The sequence below is a fragment of the Phoxinus phoxinus genome (assembly GCF_949152265.1).
Source record: "Phoxinus phoxinus genome assembly, chromosome: 25".
Lineage (NCBI taxonomy): Eukaryota > Metazoa > Chordata > Actinopteri > Cypriniformes > Leuciscidae > Phoxinus > Phoxinus phoxinus.
In genome coordinates, this window is record NC_136900.1 from 24,582,727 (window position 1) to 24,610,182 (window position 27,456).

The following is a 27,456-nucleotide window of genomic DNA, read 5'->3' on the forward strand; positions in this document are numbered from 1 at the left end:
AACTGGCTTGCCTTCTAACACGTTAGACCTGCATTTCTGTGACTTTTATGTTATTTCCAGGCAGTTCCTTATAAAATACAATTAAAAAATCTATAGAAACAAGATAAAGTAGATGCTATTATTACGTTCAAAGATGTTTTTTCCAACTTATTTTTCACGATATCGTCGGTCACTAGAAGAACTCCAGTCACGCGTCAGAAGTGGGCGTGTCTGTTGCTGGGCAGAACAGCACTTGATTTAACAATGTGGCTTAAGTTTTACTTTTAATATCAAACCAATTTCTCCATGACTAAAATTATTACTCAAAATAATGTTCTGGCACCGCACTAGCCTAGCCGCTTACACATTAAAATTGTGAGATTATTTACAGTATAATAGTAGATATACAGTAAAATCACAATGCGTTGTGGTCTGGTTTATACAAGTTTGTTTTGTATGAAAACGCGGTAATAACTGTGGTATTAGCAGAAACTTAAGAAACAACTGTGGAAACAAACAGAAACTTAAGAAACAACTGTGGAAACAAACAGAAACCTCAGTTGCCATGGTGAGCGTTTGCAGTCAAGTCCTCGTGAGGGCGGAGCGCTTATTGCGCATGGATTCGTCATCGGTGTTCGTACTCAAAGCGAATGTGATCGCTGAGGAGATTCAGGAGAAACGAAACTGATCCGAGACGACAAAATGAAAGAGTCTAAACGCGTCGAATCTGCGGGGAATAAACCCAAACTGTCGCTGATCGATCAGCTCATGTGGTTGATAAGCGCGGTCACGCGCGCCCTGCTGAGGTTGTTCCGGTGGAGCGCGAGCCCGAGCGGTGAGTTCGCGTGCTTTCTCCTGTCATATTTGTTCAATATGTTTCAAACTAAAGCTATGATTACAATATGCGGTTGTTTGTGTCGCAGAGATTCACTATGAAGAACAGCAGTGACACAAGATTTAACAACATTAATAAAGCATAATGTATTGTATTGTAATGGTTTGTTTCGACAGATAAAGCCATGATAGTCGACGAGGAGACGCCAGTGTTTTTTGACCTGGAAACCACTGGACTGGGTATAACTCTCTTACACACACACTTATACAGCTTTTACACACTTATACAGCTTTTACACACTTATACAGCTTTAACACACTTATACAGCGAGCTTTTACTAGATCATGTGAAGTTTGTTTGCCATTTTTAGACTACACAAGTGTCACTTTCACGTGATAACATCAATAATCTAATGAATATTATGCAGATGTGTTGAACATTAAGCCTATGTAATGTCATATATGCCTCAGATAAATATATTATGATTTATATAATCAATTCCTGTTTTATAGATTGATATATTACTGAATATGAATGAATTATTATGAAAGTAAAAACTTGTTATGATTGACTATATATATTTATGTGTGATATATGTACTACCGGCAATAATAATTGGATTTAATTTTTTATTAGATATTATAATTAGTTTCTAATTCGTTTAAAGTATGAGCAACATTCACCCAATATAATTATATGTGGAAAAATATCATATATTTAAACACACAATGCATCTAATTCTACAGTAAAATATTGTAAAAACCAAAAAAAGTATAAAACATCGAAATGCCATCCGCTAATGCCTAATGAAAAAAACTTGTTAAATACAGTGTAGGATTGAAAATAACCCAAGGTATTTGAAGGAGCAAAGACATTAGCTTTACTGTTCTCCACCCATCTTTCCCAATGGCCGTGTAGTTGAGGTGCTGATCGTGATCAAGGCCTGTAGGCTGAGGTGTGTGTGTGTGTGTGTGTGTGTGTGTGTGTGTGTGTGTGCTGAGGTGTGGGTGTGTGTGCTGAGGTGTGTGTACATCGGGGGTTGATGAACTGTCACCAGTGTTGTGCCAGTTTATACTTAAAAAGAACTAGCTCAAAGTTCAGTTCACACAGATGACAATGAACTAGTTCATGTTCATAGTTTTTTTTTTTTTTTAAATGAACTAAGTTCACATATCTAAAAAATTAACTAGTTTACGTTCATTTGTTAAATTATTTTTAAGATAGGTCACTGTCTTACTCAATAGAACCTCTTTACCATCCATTACCAGCTGCAAATCACTGCCACTCCAAAACTAATCAAAATTATTGTACCAATAAACAAGAGACAATTATTATAGCCAGGAGAAAAATAATGTTGAGATAGAGAATATATTTACCCCTTAAAGGATTAGTTCACTTTAAAAAAAAAACGTTAGCTGATAATTTCCTCACCCCGATGTCATCCAAGATGTCCATGTCTTTCTTTCTTCAGTGGAAAAGAAATGAAGGTTTTTGATGAACACATTTCTCCATATAATGGACGTCAATGGGCCCCAAACGGTTCAAGGTCCAGATGACAGTGTCAGCGCCGCTTCAACGGGCTTTAAACGACACCAGACGATGAATACGGGTCTTATCTGGCGAAACCATCGTCATTTCAAAAATAAATTAAAAAAGTTTAAGTTTTATAAGCACAAGCGCTCGTCTTGCTCTGTTCTGTGATGCACGTTCGTGACGTCACGTAATACGCAGTTACGCTGTAAAGGTCACGCTTGACGAGTCAGTGTTTACAGATGTGCGGAAGGAGGACCATACACACATATTCAAATGTCTTTGTGTCAGTTTATCGTTTAAATGCCCATCTCGTGTGTGTATCCTGGTGTTGTAATATTAAAAAGCCTAAAAGAACATTTTCGCCAGGACAGAAATGTTTTACTTTTCACAGAAGCGTGACCTTTTCAACGTAACTGCGTATTACGTGACGTCACGAACGCGCATCACAGAGCAAGGCGAGCGCTTGTGCTTATAAAACTTAAACTTTTTTATTTATTTTTGAAATGACGATGGTTTCGCTAGATCAGACCCGTATTCATCGTCTGGTGTCGTTTAAAGCCCGTTGAAGCGGCGCTGACACTGTCATCTGGACCTTGACCCGTTTGGGGCCCATTGACGTCCATTATATGGAGAAATGTGTTCATCAAAAACCTTCATTTCTTTTCGACTGAAGAAAGAAAGACATGGACATCTTGGATGACATCGGGGTGAGTAAACTATCAGCAAAAGTTTTTTTTAAAGTGAACTAACAATTTTTTTTAGTAAGTATCAAATATATATACAATAAATCAAAATGCCATCCCATAATGCCTAAAGAAAATTAATTTGTTAACTATCAGTGCAAAATATTATGTTTAAAACAATCCATGCAAGTCTACAGTAAAATACTGTAAAAAAATAATAAAAAGTGTAATATTAAATGCATAAGTATAATATGAATGTCATAACGCCTGAAACGTGTTTCTCCGTCCTCAGACACGTCTGCGTGTGACATCGTGCAGCTGTCGGCCCTCAGCGGGAACCAGACGTTTAACGCGTACCTCCTGCCGCGCTGCAGCATCACTGACGGCGCGTCCCGGGTCACGGGCCTCACGGTGTCCGGCCGGTCCCTGCTCTTCCACCGGCGGCCCGTCCCCACCGTCCCACACCTGCGCGCGCTCGTCGACTTCATCGCGTTCCTCGGGGGCTTCGGCGGGCCCTTCCTGGTGGGCCACAACAGCCGGCGCTTCGACTGGCCGGTGCTGCGGCGCGTCCTGGAGGAGTTCGGCCTGCTGGAGGACTTCCGGCGGGTGGTGTCGCGCTGCGTGGACACGCTGCCGCTGAGCAGGGACATGTTCCAGCTGCCGAAGTACTCGCAGCCCTTCCTCGTCCAGCAGTTCCTGCGCGAGCCGTACGGCGCACACGACGCCTCGGAGGACGCCCGGACCCTGCAGGAGCTGTACCGCGTGTGGGACCCCAGCCCGAGCCTCGTGATGAGGCACACCACCACACTCAGATGAAGGCGCCGGTACACCACCAGATGATGGCGCCGGTACCGCTCGTATATACAGTGCCTGAGTGGGTGCAGTAGTTTTATAACGTAAAATTACGTTTTTTTTTTTGGCAGATCATCTCTATAAATTACTGTTCATACGTTAATATATAATTATATTAGCCCTATCGCAATAATGCGACGGTTACAGTTTTAACGGTGCACTGAACTTAACAGTTCCAGAATACAAATGCACTGTACAAAAAAAAAAGTGTTGTTTCAACTTAAAAATGTAAGGCAGCATGAAAACTTTTTTAAGTTTAGTCAACTCAAATATTCAAGTTGTCGCTTAGTGGAACTTCACATTTCCAGTTGATTAAACTTAAAATGAAGGCAAGGCAGCACAAACACTTATTTTTTCACAGTGTAGTGCCTTAGTTTTATAAGGAAAAGTTAAACAAATTTTACCAAATCATCTCCATAAATTACGGTTCATAAGTTAATATAATATATTATATTATTATTATATTATATTATTATAATATATTAACTAATATTGCATGTGGAAACCCTGATACAACCAGCAACCCTGTGGCGATGCAGCGGTTACCGTATTAACTCAATACTAATTCCACAATATAAACAGTGTCTTAGTGGTGCAATAATTGTATAATTTTTATTAAAAAATTTTTGGCTGATAGTCTGACGCTATGGTTCATATAATTTTTTTTTTTCAAAACGTTTTTTTTTTTTCTATGCTTTATTTTAATCTGTGCTTTTTTGAATTTGCAACAATAACTGTGCAATGTGTGATAATGTCACGGTACGGTACCCTGGCTGAACATACTGCGTGTGTGTTACCGGAATTAAGTTGCACTAAACTTAACAGTTCCAGAATAGAAATAGAGGGTGCAATCATTTTATAATGAAAAGTAAAAAAAAAAAAAAAAAAATTATAGATAAAATCGATAAATTATGATTCATATCATTTTCATTTTTCAAGTTTTTTTTTCCAAGTAAATTTTTTTTGTGGGCTGATAGGTTAATGCAAGCACTGGTTCATAAATTACGGTTCATATCATTTTCATTTTTCAAAAAGTTTTTTATAATCTGTGCAATGTGTGACCTGGCTGAAAATACTGCATGTGTGTTAACGAAATTAAGTTGCTCTAAACTGAACAGTTCCAGAATTTCTATTCTGGAACTGTTCAGTTTAGAGCAACTTAATTTCGTCTGCTTAGATACTGCTTAGACGGTGCAATAATTGTATAATGAAAAGTAAAAAAAAAATTTTTTTTGGATAAATTATGGTTCATATTTTCATTTTTCAAAAGTTTTTTTTTAAATATATAATCTGTGCTTTACTGAATTTGCAACAATAATTGTGCAATGTGTGCCTCATTTTACACTGAACGTGTTTCATAATGTTTATCATTTAAATCATCTGTAAGTTATGCCACTGTGTTAAAAGCTTTTTGTATTATTTCTGTTTGTAATATCAGGTTTTGCTTTCTTGATCTCGGGTGTCAGAACGAATATAATCTCAGAGAATTTCATTTCTACATTCGCACATGTTGTTTATTTTAGTAATTGGAAATATGAACCATTTTATGAAGCTGCTAAATTTGCCTTTTCCTTTGTTTTGGAATTAAACTAAAATTATGCAACAAAAAAAAAGATAATTATGTTCCTTTTGATTTCACTTTATTAAACTATCTATATATGACTTTCTGCATCCGGTGTCGCTTCCCTTTCTTGATCTCAGGTGTCAGAACGAATATAAACACTCAGAATTTCATTTCTACATTCTTACATAATTACATTTTATTCAGTAACTGGAAATATGAACCATTTTATGAATCTGCAAAAAAAAATTCTTGTATATTTCACTTTATTAAACTTCATATATATGATTTTCTGTATGTCAGTGGCAACTAGACATTTATAAACATGAAAAATAAATATGTATTTGAAGTTTTTTTTATTGGAATTAAGATTTTGCACAAATTCCACAGAGTTGAAGAGCTGATGGTCAGTTCTATGGACAGTTACAACACACAAAACTTCAAGTCCAGAATCATCTTCAGCCACGAGAGCAGAAGGAAGGTGTTTTCCAGAAGGAACATGCAAATGAGGCCCGTTGACTCCGCCCGGATTCTGATGAATATTCATGTTTATGTAGATCAGGGTTCTCAATATTTCAGCAGAAAGATTCTGAAAGTCCAGATGTAAAGTGTTCGTGTCACTCGTCCATCTGCACGTCTTCGGCCAGTTTCTGGACCATCTTGTCCTCCAGCTGTTTGGCTTGACCTGAAGAGAGACGGCAGACGTGATCTTTAACAGATGCAATATTAATCTTTAAAAGATGGAGATCTCCAACCACTCAGAATCATTATTTCTGTCTTATAATCGTTCAAATAATCACAGAAGTACTGAGATAAAAGGTTATAGTTCGGATATAAACACTGATGTCTACAGGAGAGATAAAAAAAAAAAAAAAAGTAAATCGCCAGTGTGACACTTCAGATAAAAGTCTTTCGTTTCTAACGCCCTCCGGAGATTCACAACGCAAAACGGGGTCGGCAGCGTTTCTAAACTTCTCCGTTTTAGGTCTTCGTTTTTGCCGTTGTAGTCTGGACGCGAGGTGCAAACGTAGCAGAAGGTCTCCGTTTCTAAACGAAAACGCAGTAGTGTGGATGGGGCCTTTTTATTTTTATTTTTTTATAAAAAAAGAATATCGATTTAAAGGCTGAAATAAGGTTTGTCGTTTTATAAAAACTTTATTTGAACTTGTACATGTTAGTAGATAACATGTTGCAAGACACTTCTTAAATCTGGCCATCATTTTTAATGTTTATGTAATCAAAAGGTGCATATTGATGCTAATTTGATTTGTTATTTGCTGGTTTTCTACATAAAACTTGGTGAATTGATTTAATTGTGTAGTATTTGTACTTATTGAACAGGATTCTGTGATAAACGTGATCATTTTTGTAACTATAATCATGAAATGTTCGTGCCATTTCATCTCTAGTTATGATCAACTAAAATCAACTATAATTATGTGTTTTTACAGTATAATATGATAAAATACTATTATTTTTATAATATAATTTGATTACATTTATGAAAATGACAACAGATGATGCATGCATATAATTAGGTTTAAAAAAATGTCTTTATAAAAGGTAAAAATCAATTGAAAACATATTGTAAAAAATATTTTCTGCCACTGCTGTGAACGGACCAGCACACAGAGTATGAAGAATATCCATAACTTTAGTGAGCCGGCTGTCCACGATAGTCCTAAACCTGCCAAAGTACCAGCACAATAAACTATCGTCTAATAATCGTTAGAGAAAATCCCAGAAAAAAAATTGAGATATAATTTGACAATATCCCACACCCCTATTTATGATAAGGATGCACGAAATATCGGCCATCTTATCGTTATCGGCTTGAATACAGTCGAGTGCAACACCAGTCTGTCATATCGGCTACATAACATTATCATCACGAGAACATCATAATTGTGTGATTGAGACAATGGTGAGTTTTGTTTTTGTAATCAGGCTCTCAAAAATTAGTTAAAAATTATCAAATATAAAGAATTATTGTATCAACCAAAATTTTCGTATCTATGCACCCCTAGTTTATGAATGAGTCATTGAATCAGATCAGAAACCGGATTTGTTAAAAACACTGCAACATTTTGTCAAAACCTTTAGTAAATTATGTTATTTTGTTCAGCGGTCTGTTCAGAATCATGAGAAAACTGTGATCTCGGTTTGAAACATGATATCTGTGTGTGTGTGTGTGTGCGCGTGTTACCTGCGTGTGGCGCTTTGATGAGGTGAATGTTTTTCTTGACTTCGCTGATATCTGCCGCCTTCTCCAGCTCTTTGCCTTTCTTCAACCTGCGCAAATATGGAAATGTTTATGGCAATGTCCAACACACGAGGACTCACATTACTGACAAACTATCGGGATCTTTTCCCTCCATCACATCTGTGACCCTGGGCACAAAACCAGTCACATGGGTCAATTTTTAAATTAAAAATGAAAGCTGGATAAATAATCTCTCCATTGATGTGTGGTTTGTTAGGATAGGACAATATTTGGTCGAGACACAACTATTGAAAATCTGGAATCTGAGGGAGCAAAAAAATGTAAACATTGAGAAAATCTCCTTTAAAGTTGTGCATTTATGTTCACGATTGTGCTGCATTCACTTACACAAATACATGTTTTATATATTTACGGTAGGACATTTACTAAATATCTTCATGGAACATGATCTTAATATCCTCATGATTTTTGGCATAAAAGAAAAATCTATAATTTTGACCCGTACAATGTATAGTTGCTATTGCCACAGATATACCCGTGCGACTCCAGACTGGGTTTGTGCTCCAGGGTCACATGTCTGACAACAACCGAGCGAATAAGTGGATTATGCACGCGTTCAGAATTTAAGCTCTCGGCATGGTTTTTTATGCAATATCCCAAAAATTTTATAAAAATATTGAAAAAACCCCCCAAAAAACCAAACCCGGACGCGGCGCTCACCTGTTGATGATGAACCGAGCCTGCCGCTTGGTCTTGATGACTTCGACCTTCTTCATCGCCAGCACTGTTGAACACAAACACACTCAGATTAAGAGTTGACCAGGTTTACTTCACTAATACCACGGTAAAGCCGCCGCACTCACTGGTCTTGCTCCACAGCTCTCTGTTGTATTTGACGGGAATATTCCTGCGCTTCTCGAACTCCAGCGCGTTATCCTGCCAAACACACACACAGCATTACTACAGTCACAATCCTTCACATTTTCAGACGGTTACAGTTTTAACGGTGCACTGAACTTAACAGTTCCAGAATACAAATGCACTGTACAAAAAAAAAGTGTTGTTTCAACTTAAAAATGTAAGGCAGCATGAAAACTTTTTTAAGTTTAGTCAACTCAAATATTCAAGATGTCGCTTAGTGGAACTTCACATTTCCAGTTGGTTAAACTTAAAATGAAGGCAAGGCAGCACAAGTCAAACGAGATCAAGATACAGCACAGCCTCCGGGACCGTGTCGCGCACAGAACCGCTGTTTAACGGCGCTCGGGTCTCTCACCAGCGTCAGCTCTTTGCCCGCGGACTTCCTGAAGGCTTTGGTCCATCTGGTCTTTCTCGGGTTGCGCTTCTTCTTGAAGTTTCTGTGGCATTTGGATCTGCAGAACCTGAAAGACTTCAAAACCACAAACCTGTCAGGATTCACACGGATGAACACAGACTGAGATACCAGCGTCTCAGGCCCTGTTTACACGAGAACTCTCGCAGGTGAAAGCGTAAAAATATTTTATGGGATGTGCCTTTCGTTTACACGGCGACGGCGTTTTTGGGGCTTAAAAACGCAAAAAAGTGAAACCCCCTCCAGTGTGGAGATCTTAAAAACGCTCCACCGTCGCGTTCCCGTCTAAAGGGTAAAAACGGTAAAAACGCAAAAGTCTGCTAGACAGTGAAGGCGTCGCGTACGCGTTTACGTCACAGGCATGCGCCAGTACAGGACCATAACTAAACATTATCAAACTAAAATATTTAAATTTTTTTGTCAATGAAATTAATGCTATAATTCTGTTATTTTTGAGCGACAGGCGAAGAGCAGCGAGGGTTAAAGCAGCAGCTTTACCGTATTAATCATGACAAACTGTGTGAGCGTCTCTTTCACTGTCAGTGCTCCACATCGCCACCTAGCCGTCTGGAGTGCACACTACATCCAATCTCACACACTTCTGCGTCACCATATGCAGATTTCCCCCCATAACGCTCGTCTAAACGCAGAATAAACAGTGATAACGCAACGCCACTTTTGCGTTTTCTCTTCAGATCGTTTCAGTGTAAACAAAGCCTTATTCTGGACATGATATTATATTAAAAAATGACAAGCATAATATACACTACCAGTCAAAAGATATGGATCGATATGATTATTTATGTTTTTAAAGTCTCTTCTGCTCACCAAGGCTGCATTTATTTGATTAAAAATACAAAAAAATACAGTAAAACTGTGAAATATTATTCCAATGTAAAATATCTGTGTTCTATGTGAATATATAGTAAAGTGTAATTTATTCCTGTGATCAAAGCTGAATTTTCAGCATCATTACTCCAGTCTTCAGTGTCACATGATCCTCCAGAAATCAGTATAATATGATGATCAAGAAACATTTATGATTATCAGTTTATTATTATTTATTTATTATTATTTGGTGAATAGAAAGTTCAAAATAACAGCATTTATCTGAAATCGAAGCTTTTGTTAAATAAATGTAACCTTGCTGAGCTGAAGAGACTTTTAAAAACATTAAAAAATCTTACCGATCCAAAATTTTGACTGGTAGTGTATATAAAATTGCATAAATAGATATTTTATTAAATTACTGATGAAGTTAAATTGTTATCTATTATGTAAACTTATTTTATGAATGTTATGAAACATGATTTCCATGTTTCCATGTTATGTATTATGATATTGAAATGTTACCCTCGAGTGTCGACACGTACAATCGTTCATAAAAAACACATGAATATATGAACTCGTTCAAAAACACCTAATTCACATTTCATTCGTTAATAATAAACAATAAGAAGCATCAAAGTTAAACTAATCGTTGAAATGACACTCATCGTCCGTCCGATATAAACAAACACACGCGCGCGCGCCAGTAACTGACCGATCGAGCGCTTACCTTACAGTCGTTGCGCACAAACATCATTCCGTGTCCCGGGTAAACCGGGGCCGAGCAGAAATAACACTTCTCGATACGCATTTTGATCAACTGTTATTATTTAATTCGCACATGTGTCGCAGCGCTGCGAACACAGGCGGAAAAGAGGACGCTTTCCTTCCGCTTCCGGTGGATGACGTCATCGCGCAGCGCGCAGGCTCTAGCGCCACCGAGAGGCCCGGAGTGGCATTACCTCACATTCACACTGTACAGTTTAATATGAGTAATACTAATAAAGCATGTTTCCCTGTTACTTTAACTCATCGAAATAATTTGAACAATTTCTAAAACTTTATTTTTATAAGTTATATACGAGATTCAACCAGACAAAATGGAAATAATATGAGTTGACATGACTTGTAAAACCAAATTGATTAGACATTTAAAGTTCAACTTCAAATGGATTTTTTACAGTATATACACTGACCGAAGTTATTGTGATTATTTTACTTCTGTTTGAATTATTCCAATTTTAGACACATACTTTATATCCAAATTGTTTTAATAGCTTAATTTTAAGTGGTTTTGTGTAAAGTCGTAATTAAGGGTTTCGAAACGTTTCAAAAATCCAATGTTTCGCTGCTTATTTTTTATTTTATATTATTATTTATATATATTTTTTAAAAGATATAAATTTGTAGACATTTTTAATGATACATTTGTGGGACTAAAATAAAAAGGAAGCGTTTTAGTTGATTTAGCGTTTTAGCGCTCCATAAAACAAAAAGCCCTACAATTTAATTAATTAAATAACACATATTATACAGACACTTCAGATTTAATGGTAATAGATGAGATTTGTTAATTAATACACTTTCAATCAAACATATGTTTTTTTAAATGTTTGCACGAGTTTTCATTGCATTTACACTGATCTGACCAGCAGGGGTCGCCATCGTGTGGCGTTTCGAGTGAATCATTTGGCGACTCGGTTCAGTTGATTCATAGTTTAGAAAAGCTTCGTTTCTCCAATCACTGCTTTATTCCGTAGTTCTATAGCCTATTTGAAAAATCTAATATTTTAATGTAGTTAAGAATAATAATAGCCTACTATTCAAACTAACATTAAACTCATTTACAAAAAGCGTGACATTAAAAAGAGGGTGATTACTAACTAACTAACTAACTAAAGCAAATTAATGAGGTATAAAACAGTTATTTTTGAGAAATATTTTATTATAATGTGCATTGTTCTGACCACTTTTTGGCATGTAATGGAATCAAACTGGTACAACATGCTCAACATGAGGGGCTTAAATAATCATAATACAAATTATAATAAATCAACAGGCAAATAATGAGAAAAATCAAACTAAAAGTCCATTAAAGTTCCTGACTCAAGAGTATAAAACACATTTCTTTGGCTGTTCAGGGACATTCAATGAGCAAAATCCTTCAATATGAACAAGCAAAACATAAAACACAAATGACAAGTTCAAAATCACTCATAATAAAAAAATTAAAAAACTGGAAAAAATACAGAGCATATTTAAACATTTACAGCCCTAATTCAAAGTTTTTGTGATAGTTTGTTTTACATTCAGGAGTAAATTCACTTTGTTTGAGATTGGTTTGGTTTGGTTTCAATACGCTAAAAAATGTGTTTAAAACCGGTTTTCTGAAGGTTTAAAGATGCGTGATCGTAGTCAAAACATTATGCAACTTTACAAAAGCAAAAGTCTAGTCAAGTCTACACAGGGGCGACCGTATCAATCTTTGGTATAGATTTAATTTGCTTTCTGACATGATGATTTTGTGTCACCTCGATCTAAAGGGTTGTTTCAAAACTATGATTATATTTTTCCCAAGTCACGTTATAAAATATCGTTCGCACAACAGTAAATACTGCAAATGTAGTTCAGCCACACTTCATACAAACACTCAAAAATCACACGATCACAATCATACTCGATGTTGAAATCATAAATTCAACCCAGCGAAAGAAGTAAACAACTCTTTGGATTCTAGCGTGCGTCACACCCGCCGCGTCACTACAATCTAAAATGGAGGCCTAGCAAAGAAAACCCCGCGCAAAAATATGAGCGCTGGAACTAGCATGAGGAAAGGAACGTAAAGCTGAAAAGCGTTTCTTTTTGGCACTTTCAAGTATACAGAAATATATAGTTTCTATCTTTGGAGGTAACAGCTCTGTATAATTTCTCCATTTCATTCTTTGGATCAGACATCATTCATATTGCAAACGATCCTCCCATAGCATAAGGCCGTCGACGTCTTATAAAGCTTTCAGTTTGGTGAACCGATCACCGGTACACCGATTTTATTTTATTTTTTTTTGGTTATTTTTGTTCACCACAGAAATCTTGCAGAAAAAAGGTACAAAAACAAGCTTGAAAATTTCAAGTCGTCCCTCAGTTCGTATTGTATAAACAACAAATGATTATTTCAAACTGACTACCGTAATAACTCGGTTGCTTACCGTAAACGAACAATCTGAGGGACAGATTTAACTTAATGTGGGTTCACGCCATGTCTTCATTACTGTAAATATTCTGATAAGCCGTGACGTGTTTGTAGAACTTGTAATTACAACGTATAAACTCGTCATTTTCGAAGAGCACCGACTTTTTCTATTTCATATTTCAGTACAAAAGGTGCCAAACTTTGACATAAATTGAATTCTTGACGATTTTATATTATATAATATGGATTTTATAATGTCTAAATACAAATTCAAAAGCAAAACATGTGAGGAAAAAAATATATAAGGGATAAGCAAATATATAAATATAGCTAATAAGCTAATTTGTGCTCCTCTGCCGCCATCTACTGGTTATAGCAGTAATTTCATATCTTTTTATTTTTAAATAAAAGTTTTTGTTTACCACCAAGTGTTGAAACTTTTAGTTTTACAAATGGGGACAATCTTTATAATGTTTTTGGCCATCATCACATTAAAAATAACATTTAAATTGGGTAATATTTAGAGCTTTTAAGTTCTAAAAAAAGAAGTGTGTAGCACGTAAAAGTCTGAATTTCACTCTCAAAGGGTTTTACGGATACCCTGTAATGGATAATGTAAAAACATTCGACTATTTCTGCCACAATACCATGGTTACAGTTGGTGTTACTACATTAAATCCACGGTGAATGTTGGTGATTTGTGAATTGTAAAGCCTTCTATAACTGGTTCGCTCATGGGACAGTTTCTCCTGGTTTCCACGTCAGTGTTATTTGATCTGATATGGTTTACAACAGAGAATTATGTGCTGAATTTTAATGCTATTCGCTGCAATGTTATTAATTCTGCCGCAAATTAAAACACTTTAATCTTTTAATCGTGCCGGCAGGAAAAATGGTTGCAAAATGCGACTGGTTGCAGTCCTGCGGTAATTAAGACATGGCGTGAACGCAGCATTATTTTCTGTTGTAATGAAATGCCGTCGATACGGTTTCATTCGACTGAACCCAGAATATTCCTTTAAAGAAGCAAAAGGATAATTTATGTGAACAACCAAAATGAATCAAAACCGAATCCTCCACAACGCGAAGTGTGCGCAATCTCACAGCTAACTCAACGAACATGCTTAAAACCTTAAGATATCGGAACAACCGGATCTCGTTCGGCAAACGTGAAACGTTCCTACGCTACACGACTGAACAGGAGGTAGAACAACACAAGATGAGGAACTGAATGAAATAAACTCGTCTGAGGATCCGCATCTCGTATAAAGCAGCGTTCACCACTTTCATATTAGTATCTTCAAGTTCAAAAATAAATATGTAGGGTGAGGTTTTAAAAGATCACGTTGAAAAAAACAATGTTTTTTTTCCACTTAAACCTGGAAAGTTTTAGGATTTTTAAGTAAAAGGAAAAATATTTCAGAATATTTTCGAGTGAAATTAGAGACGTTTGAAAAACTCTGGCACAGATTCTGGCACAGAACTAGAAAAGAATGAAAAGGGAACACTCTACATTTAGGTCTCATTTGTTAACATCCGTTATGCTAATGCGTTAACTAACAATGAATGAGCAATATATTCTTGCAGCGCATTAACTTCTGATCTTAAAAATGTATTAATAAATGCTGATGAATATTAACTAAGATTATTATTCATTGTAACTTCATGTTAAAGTGTTACCGTCTCATTTGTTCACATTAGCTAACGACTTGCAATATATTTTTAAAAGCATTTATAAATCTTTGTTAATGGAAATTGTGTATTGTGTGTGTGTAAGTTCACTAATGTTACCAGATGTTGTTAGTTTATGTTAACTTATTGAACCTTGATGTAAAGTGTTCCCGTTTTCACCGGACTTCTGGACTCTTTGGGTTATATACGGCGAACACATTCAGTGTTTACATCACAATAACAGTAGAAATCGAGGAACGGCACAAACCCGTACGAGGGCGATGAGGTAGAGAGACAGCAGAACGAAACCCCGTCTCTGTCACAAATAAACACACGTCCGTTAGCGTAAAGCAATACATTCATCATCTGGATACACTAAAGCGGACCGGACACACTTTAATCTTCGGGATTCCTCCGGACAGGTCCGGCCGGGAAGGGAGAGTGGTTGGAAAGGACTGTGCAAGTTTGCCGAAGCCGACAGAGCATCTGTGACTCAGTAAAGCTATATATTTAAAGGGTTTTTGGCACACGGATCCGGATCGCACTCGGATCTGAAGAAGTGGTGCGACTGGTTTTCACGGAGACAGAGCGACACGCGTCACGATCTGAGAACAATCCCACCGTCTCCATTGAGTTTGTATTGTGTGAAGCTGCCTACTCGTCATTTATGAGCAAACAAGCTAAAAAACAAATAAAATAAAAAGTATTTATAAGCTGTCGACCCCAAAAAACAGTGTTTAAAGACACAAAAGTGGAGACAGACTGGAGCGAATGGGTAAACTGGGATTCTGACACTCTGAAAATACACTATTGTACTCCAAATGTCAGTTTTATATATTATATTTCTGTAAGGTACGCTATCCTGTCGCTGATAACGTTCCCCTCAGTGGCGTAAGTTAGTAATATGACATCGCATGTCTCCACTTTTGTGTTTTTTGTGGTGGACAGCTTATAAACACGTATATCTGGGTTGTTCAGCTTGTTTGCTGTACACTCGTCACACGGCAGCTTTCAGACATTGTTTTGTTTTTTGTTATTAGCCATAAATGACGAGTAGGCTTCACTCAATGCTAACTCAACGGAGACGGTTGGCTTGTTTTCCCCCGGTGTGGGCGTGGCCAAAGTGCGCTCTGTCTCTATTGGTCGTGGAATCTCAGGCCACGCCCCCTCACATCACATGAGTGACAGGGGCGTCTCGTTTATGTTCTGTCTCCTCGTGAGAGGCGTTTCCGGAGTCTCCGGCTCCTCTAGTGGCCGAAAGAGGATCTGCTCGTCCTCGTAATGCAGGACCGTCTTCTCCGCCGCATGAACACGAGCAAGGTCATCACTCTGTGCAATACAAACATGTCAGACCTCAGAGATCATCACAACACAACAACAGAGATTTCAGAAACAAGAACTTTTTTGGTATTCAACTTTCATAAAAGCTTATTATGACATTTAACATCGAACATGGATATTGGGGAAAACATACAACAGATCTTAGAGTAAAACATTAAATTCCACAAATTATGTTTTTCAATATAAGAGATATTTTTATACACTTCTTATTTCTAGTGATTGAATTCAATGAGTCATAGAATATTTTAATATTTGAACCAAAAAAATTAAAGGAGGGTGTTATAGACTTTACTTTAGCTTTATGGAAACATAAGCGTTCATTAGTTAACTGCATTAGCAAATAATTAACAATACTTCTCACAGCTTTGTGTTAATTTCAACATTCACATACATTTTTAAAATCAAAAAGCTGTTAATATTAGTTAATGCACTGTGAACTAACATTAACTAAGGTTAATTAATGATGTATAAATATATTGCCCACTATTAAGTTATTATGAGTTCATGCATTAAATAATGTTAACAAATGAGACCGTATTGTAACAAGTTGAGTGTATTTAATTAAGACACAATTATGGCCAGTTTGAATAATCTGTTTGATTCTGAAATGCATCACAATAAGGGTTATTATTGTTAACTAAAAAGCTGAAAATAAATTAAAATAAATGAAAAACTTTTACTAAATTAAATTTAAATTGCAAATAATGGAAATACGTTTAAGTTGAAGCACTTCAATTACTGGAAATAAATAAAAACTGGAATAAAAATAAGTTAAAGCTTAATAAAACTATTTAAAAAACTAACTAAAATGACAGAAGCGCATAAAACATTTTAATGAAAATTAAACAAAATTAAAATGAATTGAAAGTATAAAAATAAAGACTAATGTGAAATATTAATTACAACTATAAATAATAGGTATAATTCAGAAATTCATCACAATTAGGGTTATAATTGTTAACAAAACGTATTTAAAAAATTTTTTTTTAAATAAAGCTAAAATAAATGTACATATAAATATTAGATAAAAACTAAACTAAATGAAAGTTAGAAATGCTGCCTTGGCCAAAAAAACTAAACCTGAACTAAAACTAAAACAACAATTAATAAAATTGACAGAAGCACATAAAATGAATAAAAGTTATACTAAATATTAAAATAAACTGAGAATATAAAGGCTAATTCAAAATATTGATCAAAACTATAAAACAACACTGGGAAAACGATGTTTGATGTTGACTGTAATGTAAATGTAAGTTTGATACACATAAACATTGATCTCACCGTGCTCTTGTTTGCATTAGTGTTGCTGAAGATGCTCCTTCTGCTCAGTCTGTCGTGAGCGTCACTCGTAACGGGTCCCGCTCGGCTCATCATGAGGTTTGCTCCACCCTGAAAACAAGCAAAACATGTATTTAAATCAATCTCAGTAAAGCTGCAAAAACGGTGTTAAAGTCAGTATTATATATATATATATAAATTTTTAGGGGATTTTATGGCACTTAATTATATTTATGCAGTATTTATAATCCATTTATTAACTTTTTGAGCACAGACCTGAAAATGAAATTTCCAACTCAAACTGTCATAAATCTTGAAAGCTTTGGAGGATCATACTTAAGTTTGATCTCATTTTAAAGAAGACACTTGGCAGATTATTGGTGAAGTGAAAAAAAGTTTAAAGCACATTTAAAAAACGTTATAGACCTTTACCATTTTGTTTACTATTAAAAATTTTTTTATACAAAATATATATTTTACAAAAGATGTTTTACTCTAAATCTGCTTAAAAATCAAAGCCATAAATCTAAACAAGTTTTGTTCATAATTTGAGGTTGATATCTCAGTAAATGATCTCTCAGTGAGATGTTGCACAAGTAATTTTTTTTTTTTTACATTGCAAGTGCTAAACCCTTTAACAAGCTTTGTACCATTCTGATGAAGTAAAAAACAAAATGTAAAATCCTAAAACCTAATCTATGTACGCATAGGTAAATAAAGTAAGTCTTACTTTAGTATCAATGAAGTGTGTCCTCATCATCGGTATCTCTGCGGTCGCCGCCTGCTGCTGATTGGCTGATGACGCATCGCTGTGCATGACCTCATTCCTCACCTGTCCAATCATCTTCGAGGAAGCTGCTTTCCTGCGGAGAGAAATCACCACTGGCTGTCACATATCGGCCACCGTATCGGTATCAGCCGATATATGTTTATTTTTAATGTTATCGTCCCATTAGAACATTTGGCCGATATATTAAAACCGATAAATAATGTATTTTTTCCTTCCGCTGAGTCTCTTCAGATGCGCACTGTTCAACATGATGGTTTTAAATTACTTTAAATATGATTGGAATCACTTCAAAAAAGGAAAATACAGTAAAGTCTGTTATATCGGCTACATAACATTATAATGAGAACTTTATAATTGTGTGTTTGAGACGTGGCTTTTAATGATGAGACTTTTTGTAATCAGGCCCTCAAAAATTATAAAAAAATTTGGATTTAGATTAATCGGCCGATATATCGGTTATCGGCTTTAAAATATAAAGAATTATCGGTTATCGGCCAAAATTTTCATATCTGTGAATCGCTAGTAATATTGTGAAAAATCAATACAATTTATCTACATGAATATACTGTGTGTTCAAATGTAATTTATTCCTGATGCAAAGCTGAATTTTCATTATCATTACTCGTTGGTGTGACTCAAATATATCGGTTATCGGCTTTCAAATATAAAGAATTATCGGTTATCGGTATCGGCTAAAATGTTCATATCTGTGCATGGCTAATCTCCAACAGCAGCAGAGCGATCTGGTTGGGTACGGTAGGCTAGCGCTGGAGACGCACCGCGTGCCGCTCTTGGTGAGGAGGATGAAGACGCAGAGGACGATGCAGGACAGAGCGATGCACACGCCAGCGATGATGCCCGGCATGGACTTCTCATCCATGTGGTACAGCCCGTCGATAAACGCTGCAGGAATGATTCAAAAACACAGTTTTGTTAAAGTGCAGGTGATTAATGTTCACTTCATTTACATCTGACAGACTTGCATGGCTTATACTTAGATTGTCACATGACCGTGAACCACAAACCCAGTCTGGAGCCGCACGGGTATATCTGTGGCGATATCCAACTATACATCGTATGGGTCAAAATTATAGATTTTTCTTTTATGCTAAAAATCATGAGGATATTAAGATCATGTTCCATGAAGATATTTAGTAAATGTCCTACCGTAAATATATAAAACATGTATTTTTGTGAGTGAATGCAGCACAATCGTGAACATAAATGCACAACTTTAAAGGAGATTTTCTCAATGTTTACATTTTTTTGCATCAGATTCCAGATTTTCAATATTCATATCTCGACCAAATATTGTCCTATCCTAACAAACCACACATCAATGGAGAGATTATTTATTCAGCTTTCAGATGATGTTATATAAAATTGACCCATGTGACTGGTTTTGTGACACATAAGCCCCTTTCACACAGAGATTCCGGAAAATACATGGATAATGTGTCCCGGGATCGTTTGATTTTTGGTTCATTCACACTGCCAGTGATTTTCCGGGATCTGTGAGTGCGTTCACACACATCCCGGTAAGATCCCGTAAAAACACGTGACGTCAGGATGAGACGTACACACTAGCGCACCGCGTCCCGCTCCACAGAGCCGGCGAGCGCGCTCAGCTTCAGCGGATAGTGAGGAGCTCCCGGTCTCCGCTTCGTTCCCGTTTACAGATTTTTTTCCGTTCTTTCTTTGTTGATGACGAACACAAACTTTCTAGAGTCGCAACTACGACACACACCTTACGCCATTGGTCCTGGCTTCTGTTCACACAGGGTGTGTTCCGGGACTGATCCCGGCAATGTCACTCGGTCCCCAACCCGGGATCGATGCCGGCGTGTTTGCGTTCACACAGAAGCACTCTGGCCATTTCCCGGGATCAGCGCGCGGTGTGAAAGGGGCTGTATAGGAGTAGAGGGATCTGTACCTGTTTTCTCGGCGTGGTTGTCGGTGTGCCGTGGGTTTTTCCCCTGGTGAGCTCTAGGCCTGACCCGCAGCTCCACGGTGCCGGAGAACGGCCCGTCTCCCGCAGGGTTTGAGGCCGAGATCTTCACCAGGTAAACGCTTCCCGACTCCAGCTTCTCCAGAAGAGCCATCGTGTTCACAGCTGGAGCGAGAGACCAATCACAGCAACAATCAGACGAGGCGGATAATTAAGTGATATAGTGTATTACAAAATATGGTAACACTTTATTTTACAGTGTCCTTGTTACATGTACTTACCATAGTAATAACTGTACATTATGCATAATTACATGCAACTAACATGCAGCGAAAAGAGGAGTGTGTTCCGGCGCAAACGTTCCCTGGTGATATTTTGCAGTTTCAGGCGCCGCGCGTTAGTCAGATGCTATTTTAAGGACGCGTGCTTGGCCATTATGTAGCGTGTGAACAACACACACACTTTGATTCTCTCTTCTAAACAGACGCAGCAGTTTTCATTTCTTCAAATTATACGTTATTACAAGGAGAAATATTAACACACGAGGGAAATCATTGTTGTGTCCGTGAAGATGTGAAAAAATAGATGAAAAAATAAATCTAGATTACACATTTACCCAAATTATTATCCGCCTGTTTAACCGAAGCTGATGTGTGTGTGTTTCTCCATCATCCTCATACAATGTCACTTCTCTGTGTTTTACGGCCCTGACGAGAACGTCGGCTTCCTCGGCTGTGAACCGCTCCTGGTGTGCGCCGGCAAACCCGCCGTTATAATAGCGATCCGCCGTTATAATAGCGATCCGCCGTTATAATAGCGATCCGCCGTTATAATAGCAATCCGCCATTATAATAGCAATCCGCCGTTATAATAGCGACCCGCCGTTATAATAGCAATCCGCCGTTATAATAGCGATCCACCGTTATAATAGCAATCCGCCATTATAATAGCGACCCGCCGTTATAATAGCGATCCGCCGTTATAATAGCAATCCGCCATTATAATAGCGACCCGCCGTTATAATAGCGATCCGCCGTTATAATAGCAATCCACCGTTATAATAGCAATCCGCCGTTATAATAGCAATCCGCCGTTATAATAGCAATCCGCCGTTATAATAGCGATCCGCCGTTATAATAGCGATCCGCCGTTATAATAGCAATCCGCCGTTATAATAGCGATCCGCCGTTATAATAGCAATCCGCCGTTATAATAGCAATCCGCCGTTATAATAGCGATCCGCCGTTATAATAGCAATCCGCCATTATAATAGCGATCCGCCGTTATAATAGCGATCCGCCGTTATAATAGCGATCCACCGTTATAATAGCGATCCGCCGTTATAATAGCAATCCGCCATTATAATAGCGATCCGCCGTTATAATAGCGATCCGCCGTTATAATAGCAATCCGCCATTATAATAGCGATCCGCCGTTATAATAGCAATCCGCCGTTATAATAGCGATCCGCCGTTATAATAGCAATCCGCCGTTATAATAGCAATCCGCCATTATAATAGCGATCCGCCGTTATAATAGCGATCCGCCGTTATAATAGCAATCCGCCGTTATAATAGCGATCCGCCGTTATAATAGCGATCCGCCGTTATAATAGCAATCCGCCGTTATAATAGCAATCCGCCGTTATAATAGCGATCCGCCGTTATAATAGCAATCCGCCGTTATAATAGCGATCCGCCGTTATAATAGCGATCCGCCGTTATAATAGCGATCCGCCGTTATAATAGCGATCCACCGTTATAATAGCGATCCACCGTTATAATAGCAATCCACCATTATAATAGCGACCCGCCGTTATAATAGCGATCCGCCGTTATAATAGCAATCCGCCGTTATAATAGCAATCCGCCGTTATAATAGCGATCCACCGTTATAATAGCGATCCGCCGTTATAATAGCGATCCGCCGTTATAATAGCGATCCGCCGTTATAATAGCGATCCGCCGTTATAATAGCGATCCGCCGTTATAATAGCGATCCGCCGTTATAATAGCGATCCGCCGTTATAATAGCGATCCGCCGTTATAATAGCAATCCGCCGTTATAATAGCGATCCGCCGTTATAATAGCAATCCGCCGTTATAATAGCGATCCACCGTTATAATAGCAATCCGCCGTTATAATAGCGATCCGCCGTTATAATAGCAATCCGCCATTATAATAGCGATCCGCCGTTATAATAGCGATCCGCCGTTATAATAGCAATCCGCCATTATAATAGCAATCCGCCGTTATAATAGCAATCCACCGTTATAATAGCGATCCACCGTTATAATAGCAATCCACCGTTATAATAGCGATCCGCCGTTATAATAGCGATCCGCCGTTATAATAGCGATCCACCGTTATAATAGCGATCCGCCGTTATAATAGCGATCCGCCGTTATAATAGCGATCCGCCGTTATAATATCGATCCGCCGTTATAATAGCGATCCGCCGTTATAATAGCAATCCGCCGTTATAATAGCAATCCGCCGTTATAATAGCGATCCACCGTTATAATAGCAATCCGCCGTTATAATAGCAATCCACCGTTATAATAGCGATCCGCCGTTATAATAGCAATCCGCCGTTATGATAGCGATCCGCCGTTATAATAGCAATCCGCCGTTATAATAGCGATCCGCCATTATAATAGCAATCCGCCGTTATAATAGCGATCCGCCGTTATAATAGCAATCCGCCATTATAATAGCGATCCGCCGTTATAATAGCGATCCGCCGTTATAATAGCAATCCGCCGTTATAATAGCAATCCGCCGTTATAATAGCAATCCGCCGTTATAATAGCGATCCGCCGTTATAATAGCAATCCGCCGTTATAATAGCAATCCGCCGTTATAATAGCGATCCGCCGTTATAATAGCAATCCGCCGTTATAATAGCGATCCACCGTTATAATAGCAATCCGCCGTTATAATAGCAATCCGCCGTTATAATAGCAATCCACCGTTATAATAGCAATCCGCCGTTATAATAGCAATCCGCCGTTATAATAGCAATCCGCCGTTATAATAGCGATCCGCCGTTATAATAGCGATCCGCCGTTATAATAGCGATCCGCCGTTATAATAGCAATCCGCCGTTATAATAGCAATCCGCCGTTATAATAGCGATCCGCCGTTATAATAGCAATCCGCCGTTATAATAGCGATCCACCGTTATAATAGCGATCCACCGTTATAATAGCGATCCGCCGTTATAATAGCGATCCACCGTTATAATAGCGATCCACCGTTATAATAGCAATCCGCCGTTATAATAGCAATCCGCCGTTATAATAGCGATCCACCGTTATAATAGCGATCCACCGTTATAATAGCGATCCGCCGTTATAATAGCAATCCGCCGTTATAATAGCGATCCGCCGTTATAATAGCAATCCGCCGTTATAATAGCGATCCACCGTTATAATAGCAATCCGCCGTTATAATAGCGATCCGCCGTTATAATAGCGATCCGCCGTTATAATAGCAATCCGCCGTTATAATAGCAATCCGCCGTTATAATAGCGATCCTCCGTTATAATAGCAATCCGCCGTTATAATAGCAATCCGCCGTTATAATAGCAATCCGCCGTTATAATAGCAATCCACCGTTATAATAGCAATCCGCCGTTATAATAGCAATCCGCCGTTATAATAGCGATCCGCCGTTATAATAGCGATCCGCCGTTATAATAGCGATCCGCCGTTATAATAGCAATCCGCCGTTATAATAGCAATCCGCCGTTATAATAGCGATCCGCCGTTATAATAGCAATCCGCCGTTATAATAGCGATCCACCGTTATAATAGCGATCCACCGTTATAATAGCAATCCGCCGTTATACTAGCAATCCGCCGTTATAATAGCAATCCGCCGTTATAATAGCGATCCGCCGTTATAATAGCAATCCGCCGTTATAATAGCGATCCACCGTTATAATAGCAATCCGCCGTTATAATAGCGATCCGCCGTTATAATAGCGATCCACCGTTATAATAGCAATCCGCCATTATAATAGCGATCCGCCGTTATAATAGCGATCCGCCGTTATAATAGCGATCCGCCGTTATAATAGCGATCCGCCGTTATAATAGCGATCCGCCGTTATAATAGCAATCCGCCGTTATAATAGCGATCCACCGTTATAATAGCAATCCGCCGTTATAATAGCGATCCGCCGTTATAATAGCGATCCACCGTTATAATAGCAATCCGCCATTATAATAGCAATCCGCCGTTATAATAGCGATCCGCCGTTATAATAGCAATCCGCCGTTATAATAGCGATCCACCGTTATAATAGCGATCCGCCGTTATAATAGCGATCCGCCGTTATAATAGCAATCCGCCGTTATAATAGCGATCCGCCGTTATAATAGCAATCCGCCGTTATAATAGCGATCCACCGTTATAATAGCAATCCGCCGTTATAATAGCGATCCGCCGTTATAATAGCGATCCGCCGTTATAATAGCAATCCGCCGTTATAATAGCGATCCGCCGTTATAATAGCGATCCGCCGTTATAATAGCAATCCGCCGTTATAATAGCGATCCGCCGTTATAATAGCGATCCGCCGTTATAATAGCAATCCGCCGTTATAATAGCGATCCGCCGTTATAATAGCAATCCGCCGTTATAATAGCAATCCGCCGTTATAATAGCAATCCGCCGTTATAATAGCGATCCGCCGTTATAATAGCAATCCGCCGTTATAATAGCGATCCGCCGTTATAATAGCAATCCGCCGTTATAATAGCGATCCGCCGTTATAATAGCGACCCGCCGTTATAATAGCGACCCGCCGTTATAATAGCGATCCGCCGTTATAATAGCAATCCGCCGTTATAATAGCAATCCGCCGTTATAATAGCGATCCACCGTTATAATAGCAATCCGCCGTTATAATAGCGATCCGCCGTTATAATAGCAATCCGCCGTTATAATAGCGATCCACCGTTATAATAGCAATCCGCCGTTATAATAGCGATCCGCCGTTATAATAGCAATCCGCCATTATAATAGCGATCCGCCGTTATAATAGCGATCCGCCGTTATAATAGCGATCCGCCGTTATAATAGCGATCCGCCGTTATAATAGCAATCCGCCGTTATAATAGCAATCCGCCGTTATAATAGCGATCCGCCGTTATAATAGCAATCCGCCGTTATAATAGCGATCCGCCGTTATAATAGCAATCCGCCGTTATAATAGCGATCCGCCGTTATAATAGCAATCCGCCGTTATAATAGCAATCCGCCGTTATAATAGCAATCCGCCGTTATAATAGCAATCCGCCGTTATAATAGCAATCCGCCGGTATTTAACACCTTGAGTCTATATTGTAGTTTGTTTTGGATGAACAAGAGTGGTGGACAAAATTTTTTTGACAATGGTTCCTCTCTCGAGTTTTTGACTATAAAAGAATTGGCCATGGACCCATTTAACATTGGAGTCAATGGGCATGTCCGAAAATGTCATTAAAACAGCCAATAATGTTCGTTTACAAAACTGTTAAACTCACCGAGTGGTTAGTGGTGTTCGTTGATATATGATCGCAATATATGATTCCAATCCGTTTATTTTGCTATAGTGGAACTATTTTTTCAGACACTTCACAACCGTGTAACTTCCGCTCAATATTTGAATCTGAAGCGTTAGCACACTCCCGACCACTTGATGGCGATAACCGATGTTTATGTCTCGCGGGACACTCACGGTCACAGTCGAGTTCAACTTCATATTACAAGTAACAATTAATGAAGGTTTTGTTAGTTTATTTGGCTTACTCTCCCGGAGCACAGTTGCTCTGCTCGCTAGCCTTATGAGAAACGGAAGCGAGCAAAAAGACGACATCGACCAAATGTAAACAGCCCCCTTTCCGTTTCCGGTAGCGCATTTATATTAACGAGCACTCAGTCCTTCAACAGAATTCAATGGGATTTTACAAAATGACGAATAAAACACGACAGAAACTGTATTTCGCAACACTTTTTGTTTCTGGAACATCAACGAACACCACTAATCACTCGGTGAGTTTAACAGTTTTGTAAACGAACATTATTGGCTGTTTTAATGACATTTTCGGACATGCCCATTGACTCCAATGTTAAATGGGTCCATGGCCAATTCTTTTATAGTCAAAAATTCGAGAGAGGAACCATTGTCAAAAAATTGTCCACCACTCTTGTTCATCCAAAACAAACTACAATATAGACTCAAGGTGTTAAATACCGGAATTATCCTTTAAAGGGAATGTAATAGGACGCTCTGATTGGTTTATTTCACGTTACGCCCAAACCACACCTATGAGTAATGAAGCGACTTCAGACCAACACATTTTAGATTTGCGTCGGGCGCAAGAGTCGTTTATCCCACCGGTATAATAGAAACAGCGCCGAGATTGCGTTTCGCGTTTGATACTTGCGCTTCAGAGCGGTACAATAGGGCCCGTGAAGTAGTTCTGGTTGTGTTCTGCTCACCTTCCCGCTGGAGAACCTGCCATTCCCCGGCGCTGCCGGCGCTGTGAGAGGCGTAGAGGACGGTGTAGTGCGTCACACACAGATCCGGCTGATCCGGCGGATCCCACGACACCAGCGCCGTGCCGTCCTCGATCAGAGTCGCTCTCACGGCCTGAGGCGGAGACCGCAGGGCTGCGGGACACAGGTTTACAGGGAGTGATGTGAGATCATGCTTTTGAATTGCATTAAAATCCCATCCAGTGGCTCCATTCACAGCTTCAACACCAACTAATGAACTCAATGTGATGCATATGTGTCAATGAAACAGGTCAGATTTCTGTAATAATGGTTTTCACAATTCTGAGCAATTTGAATAAATGAATTTTGAAAATATTTATGCTGATGATAATGAAATATTATATACCTATATAATGAAATATTATATACCTATATAATGAAATATTATATACCTATATAATGAAATATTATAACATTATAATATAATGTTATAACATTATAATATAATATAATAATTGTATATGCAATACAATTACATACATTTTTCAATTTAGGCCTAAATATGTTTGGTGGAGGGTGATTATATCAAAATATAATGAAATATGATATACCTATAAATTATAATATAACATAATTTAACATTATAATATAATATAATAATTGTATATGCAATACAAATACATTAATCTTTAATTTAGGCCTAAATGTTTTTGAGTGTATAGTGATTATATTAAAATGTAATTAAATATTCTATACCTATAAATTATAATATAACATAACATAATATAACATTATAATATAATAATTTTATATGCAATACAAATACATTAATCTTTAATTTAGGCCTAAATATTTTTGAGTGTAGGGTGATTATATTAAAATATAATGAAATATGATATACCTATAAATGATAATAA

At 38.0% G+C, this 27,456-nt stretch overlaps 3 protein-coding genes across 3 annotated transcripts in view; 1 reads left to right on the plus strand and 2 right to left on the minus strand.

The window, feature by feature from the left end:
- The first annotated feature begins 570 nt into the window (after positions 1-570).
- On the plus strand, positions 571-4,079 carry plex9.1 (PML-like exon 9.1). Its single transcript, XM_079604674.1, has 3 exons — positions 571-814; positions 991-1,053; positions 3,323-4,079. The coding sequence occupies exons 1-3, from the start codon at positions 682-684 to the stop codon at positions 3,844-3,846; spliced, it is 720 nt and encodes a 239-aa protein (XP_079460800.1). The 5' UTR covers positions 571-681; the 3' UTR covers positions 3,847-4,079.
- Positions 4,080-5,782: 1,703 nt separating this feature from the next.
- On the minus strand, positions 5,783-10,804 carry rsl24d1 (ribosomal L24 domain containing 1). Its single transcript, XM_079604677.1, has 6 exons — positions 10,559-10,804; positions 8,944-9,057; positions 8,531-8,603; positions 8,388-8,451; positions 7,650-7,735; positions 5,783-6,128 (listed from the first exon to the last, which is right to left on the minus strand). The coding sequence occupies exons 1-6, from the start codon at positions 10,637-10,639 to the stop codon at positions 6,061-6,063; spliced, it is 486 nt and encodes a 161-aa protein (XP_079460803.1). The 5' UTR covers positions 10,640-10,804; the 3' UTR covers positions 5,783-6,060.
- A 5,058-nt stretch (positions 10,805-15,862) lies between these two features.
- Positions 15,863-27,456, minus strand: part of prtgb (protogenin homolog b (Gallus gallus)) — a gene marked incomplete at both ends in the record, with an annotated part of 36,456 nt that continues 24,862 nt past the window's right edge. The window contains 6 exons of the mRNA XM_079604402.1: positions 15,863-16,018; positions 17,315-17,422; positions 18,042-18,174; positions 18,881-19,004; positions 20,035-20,214; positions 26,543-26,713. Coding sequence (XP_079460528.1) covers positions 15,863-16,018; positions 17,315-17,422; positions 18,042-18,174; positions 18,881-19,004; positions 20,035-20,214; positions 26,543-26,713 — 872 coding nt within the window. The remainder of the gene's footprint in view (positions 16,019-17,314; positions 17,423-18,041; positions 18,175-18,880; positions 19,005-20,034; positions 20,215-26,542; positions 26,714-27,456) is intronic.

Excerpts from the sequence above, each read along its gene's own strand:
- plex9.1 (XM_079604674.1), top strand. The coding sequence starts at position 682 with ATGAAAGAGTCTAAACGCGTCGAATCTGCGGGGAATAAACCCAAACTG. Across the intron at positions 815-990 it reads GTGGAGCGCGAGCCCGAGCG|ATAAAGCCATGATAGTCGAC; the intron begins GTGAGTTCGCGT and ends TTGTTTCGACAG. Across the intron at positions 1,054-3,322 it reads CCTGGAAACCACTGGACTGG|ACACGTCTGCGTGTGACATC; the intron begins GTATAACTCTCT and ends CTCCGTCCTCAG.
- rsl24d1 (XM_079604677.1), bottom strand. The coding sequence starts at position 10,639 with ATGCGTATCGAGAAGTGTTATTTCTGCTCGGCCCCGGTTTACCCGGGA. Across the intron at positions 9,058-10,558 it reads TTGTGCGCAACGACTGTAAG|TCTTTCAGGTTCTGCAGATC; the intron begins GTAAGCGCTCGA and ends GTGGTTTTGAAG. Across the intron at positions 8,604-8,943 it reads CGGGCAAAGAGCTGACGCTG|GATAACGCGCTGGAGTTCGA; the intron begins GTGAGAGACCCG and ends TGTGTTTGGCAG.